This window comes from Carlito syrichta, unplaced genomic scaffold (assembly GCF_000164805.1).
Source record: "Carlito syrichta isolate Samal-C Ts95f unplaced genomic scaffold, Tarsius_syrichta-2.0.1 Scaffold314095, whole genome shotgun sequence".
NCBI lineage: Eukaryota > Metazoa > Chordata > Mammalia > Primates > Tarsiidae > Carlito > Carlito syrichta.
The window spans coordinates 1-4,584 of record NW_007258191.1 but is presented as its reverse complement, the minus strand read 5'-3'; the positions used below and the strand labels follow the sequence as shown (position 1 = coordinate 4,584).

Sequence of the window (4,584 nt, the reverse complement as noted above, 5' to 3'; positions counted from 1 at the left end):
CCAGGTGGGTCTCGAACTTGCGGGCTCAGGCAATCCACTCACCTCAGCCTCCCAAAGGTGCGGGATTACAGGCTGAGCCACCAAGCCCGGCTCAATCACTTAGTTTTTAAGAAAGGCCAGCTTGGCGTGGTGGCTCAAGTCTGTAATCCCAGCACTTTAGGAGGCTGAGGTGAGAGGACTGCCTGAGCCTGGGCAACTTGGTGAGACTTCATCTCTACAATAAATAAATCAAAAAATTAGTCAGGTGTGGTAGTGCGTGTGCCTGTACTTCCGTCTACTTGGAAGGCTGAGGTCAAAGAATTGCCTGAGTCCAGCAGATTGACACTGGAGTGGCCAAGAGCGTGCCACTGCACTTCAGCCTGGGCGACAGAGTGAGACTCCAACTCAAAAAAAAAAAAAAAAGAAAGGCCAAGAGTGGTGTTTAGATTTGGGTTTCAAAAAAGATTACACACTGACAGTGTAGGGGTATGTTAAATGGAACCTGAAGGTACAGACAGACCAGCCAGAAGTTACTGCAGTTGTTCGGGTGAGAAAGAGAATGACATCTTGGAAAAGGGTGGTACCAGTGAAATTAGAAATAAGTGGGTGAATCTGAGACACACTGAGGTCAGTTCTTTAGAACTTGGTGATGGATTGACTATGGGGGTAAGGAAGAGTAAGGTTTTTTTTCCTTTGAGTTGGAGTCTCACTCTATCACCTAGGTTGGAGTGCAGTGGCACAATCATGGCCACTACAGCTTTGATCTGCTGGGCTCAGGCGATCCTTCCACTTCAGCCTTCCAACTAGCTGGAACTAGAGGCATGTGACACCACACCCAGCTAATTTTTTGATTTATTGTAGAGACAAGGTCTGGCCAAGTTGCCCAGACTGGTCTCCAACCTGTGGGCTCAGGCAATCCTCTTGCCTCTGTCTCCCAAAGTGCTAGGATTATAGGTGCGAGCCACTGCACCTGGCTAGAATAAGGTTGTTAAGGATACCTCTCAGTATTTATACTTGCATCACTAGAAGGTGTCATTTACCTAGAGAGGGAACAATGGAAGAGGAACAAAATTTTGGAGGTTAGGGGAGAGACTTGTGAATTCGATTTTGGGCATATTAAGTTGAAATATATAAATGCTGTGAAGGCAGAGACTATGTTTTTCTTGTTCCCTGGTGTGTATTCTCAGTGTCATGCACAGTGCCTGATACACAGTAGGCACGCAAAAAATATTTATGAAAGTACATAAGCGCATACAGACTGACAGAAAACCTTGGAGTCTTTTCTATGTGGAATGGATAATTTTTGTTGTTGTTGAGTCAGAGTCTCACTCTGTCACCCAAGCTGGAATGCAGTGGCATGATCATGGCTACCACAGCCTCTACCTCGTGGGCTCAGGTGATTCTTCCATCTCAGTGTGTCAAGTAGCTGGGACTACAGGTGTGTGCCACCACACCTGGCTAATTTTTTTGCTTTTTTGTAGAGACAAGGTCTTGCTATGTTGTCCAGGCTGGTCTCGACTCCTGGGCTCAGGCAATCCTCTTGCCTCAGCCTCCCAAAGTACTAGGATTACAGGCATGAGCCACTGCACCCGGCCTGGAATGGCTAATTTGATGTGTCAACTTGGCAAGGCTATGGTGCTTAGTTGTTTGGTCAAACACTAGTATAGATGATACTATGAAGGTTTAGAGATTTTGTACATGTAATTAATATCTACAACCAGTTGACTTTAAGGAGGTACCCTTGATAATGTGAGTGGGTCTCATCCAATCAAGTAAAAGGCAGCAAGTATAAAAACAGGTTTCCTAAAGAAGGAATTCTGCCTCAAGATTGTAGTATAGAAATTCGATCTGAATTTTTAGCCTGCTAGCCTGCTTTATAAATTTTGGATGTTAAAAGGCTGAGGTGGAGCCGGGCTTGGTGGCTCAGCCTGTAATCCCAGCACTTTGGGAGGCCGAGGCGAGTGGATTGCCTGAGCCTATGGTTCGAGACCCGCCCGGGGAACTTGGCGAGACCTTGTCTCTACAGTAAAATAAAAAATTAGCCAGGTGTGGTAGCACACGCCTGTAGCTCTGGCTACTTGGAAGGCTGAGGTGGAAGGATCGCTGGAGCCCAGCAGGTCGATGCTGGGGTGGCTGTGAGTGTGTCACAGCACTCTAGCTTGGGCGACAGAGTGAGACTCCAACTCAAAAAAAAAAAAGGTTGAGGCGGAAGGATCGCCTGAGTTCAGCAGGTTGAGGCTGTGGTGACCATGAGCATGCCTCTGTACTCTAGCCTGGCCGAGAGTGAGATTCCAACTCAAAAAAAAAAAAAAAAGTTTTGGATATGCTAGCCCCCACAAACACGTCAGCCATTCTTTAAAATAGCCATCCATTCATCCATCCGCCTATCCATCCACTCATCCTATGGGTTCTCTGGAGAACTCTGATTGATAAACCATAAAATAAAGTGGAAAACAAAGCAATATGGATCAGAAGGTCTTTGCCCAGCTTCATATCTGCTGTGCGACCCTGGACATTTCCATTAACTTCTGAGGCCTATTTTCCTTACTAGAGATAACTATAGTATCTAAATGATCACTGAAATCTCCCAAATATGATTACAATCTTGGTTTAAGGCTGCCTTGCACAAATTCATGAACGTTGCAAATTTATCCTTTAGACAAAATTGGTTTCAGTATGATAAAAAAAAAAAAAACTCCCTACATCATTATGGTCACCAATATGTACTCTTCACATTCATTTTCCACTTAACCCCGCACAAGTGCTCATAATAGTAATACAATGTATTTTGGTGGTATTTCATCTTTTACCTCTGACAATGGATTCAATTTCTTTTAAGGTGGCTTCAGTTTGAGCTTCTGTGAGTTTTTCATTGATTTCCATTATTTCCATAAGGAATTGTCTGTCCACTTCATAATCTGTCCCTTCTGGTATCTCTATTCCATGGAGCTTTAGCTATATGGGCAGAAAGCAAGAATAATACATTCAAGAAACTGTAGACAGAGTCATGTAAATCCTACTCATCCTTCACAACATAATACCACTCATGGGGAAAACTTGAGCTTTCCCAGTAATGAATGAATAGGGGTAGGGTATCCAAAGCTTGGACTGAAAAAGGGGTGCTGGGATCCCACTCATGCTACTTGGAACCACATGACCTTGGGGTAGTCATTGTTCCACTCGGAGGTTGAACTAGATGTTTGTAACGATTCTACTCAATTCTAAAATTATCTGGATTCTCAGATCTCCTAAAAAAATGCACCAAATTACTCTTATCCAAAAGCCACGATTATCAAATTCTTTTTTCTTTTTTTTTTGAGTTGGAGTCTCATTGTCACCCAGACTGGAGTGCAGTGGTCGCTCCCGGCCACCGCAGCCTCGACCTGCTGGGCTCCAGCGATCCTTCCGCCTCAGCCTTCCGAGTAGCCGGAACTACAGGCACGCGCTACCACGCCTGGCTAATTTTTGATTTATTGTAGAGATGAGGTCTCACCTGCCCAGGTGCGTCTCGAACCCACGGGCTCAGGCAATCCACTCACCTCAGCCTCCCAAAGGCGTGGGATTACAGGCTGAGCCACCGAGCCCGGCTTCAAATTCTTGAAACTCATACAAAATGAAAAACAATTAAGAATGCAATTGGGACAAGTAATATTTACAAAGAATACTCGGAGAAAACTACACTTGTGTAGTATCTTTGAGGCTAAACATCACTGGGTCTCTGGACTAGCTCAGGTCTCAGGTATTCTTTTGCTGAATATAGGGGAAGCAGCTGCCACAATAGGCACCAAGGAGTCATATATAGAAGGGGTGGAAAATCACCTTACAAGGTACAGTCCCCTGCTCAGAGGGGCCAGAAGGGTCTTATAGGCATCATTCACCAGGGTCGAATGTGTCTCTGAGAAATCCTTTTCAGTCTGTTAGTGGAGAAGAAGAGAGTCTTACTACTATTCAAATCAGCCACTTTATATTCACAAGCTTTGCTAATATGCTGATGGGCAGGCACCTAAGGAAGTATCTAAAGTAGAAATGGTGTTGGATGAGGTATTTTTATTTTCAGTTTAAGGGTTAGAAGTTGTATGGGAAGTCAGATAAAAACTGAGTGAAGGACAGCTCTGAGGGTTTGGTAAGTTGGGGTCAGGCTGCCACAGGGTGGAGCTGGTCATTCAGCTCTGTCCCTGATAACCACATAACCACAAGGCCACTGCCATCTGGTATACACATGTTTGGAGATTATTGGGGGTGGTCAATAAGCTACCTGAGACCTCTGGCTGAAGAAGTCTGGGTGGACAAGACGCTGTAGTTGTTGGTACCTGTGCTGGAGCTTTGTGGTATCAACTCTGAAGGAACGGTTGCTGGAAGGAAATTGGGAGATAAAATTCATACAACAAGCATTGAAAGATTTGTCTACATGGGCCTGGCTCCTGCTCTTATGGGGAAGATGCAATAAACATATAACCAGGCCGGGTGAGGTGGCTCAAGCCTGTAATCCCAGTACTTTGGAAGGCCGAGGTGATGGCGATTGCCTGAGCCCACGGGTTTGAGAACAGCCTGGGCAACTTGGCGAGACCTCATCTCTACAATAAATCAAAAAATTAGCTGGGCGTG

General features: G+C 45.1%; 1 protein-coding gene across 1 annotated transcript in view; it reads right to left on the bottom strand.

Moving 5' to 3' along the window:
* Nucleotides 1-4,331, bottom strand: part of HSCB (HscB mitochondrial iron-sulfur cluster cochaperone) — a gene marked incomplete at its 5' end in the record, with an annotated part of 21,490 nt that extends 17,159 nt beyond the window's left edge. The window contains 3 exons of the mRNA XM_008071020.2: nucleotides 2,790-2,934; nucleotides 3,804-3,893; nucleotides 4,235-4,331. Coding sequence (XP_008069211.1) covers nucleotides 2,790-2,934; nucleotides 3,804-3,893; nucleotides 4,235-4,331 — 332 coding nt within the window. The remainder of the gene's footprint in view (nucleotides 1-2,789; nucleotides 2,935-3,803; nucleotides 3,894-4,234) is intronic.
* Nucleotides 4,332-4,584: the final 253 nt, after the last annotated feature.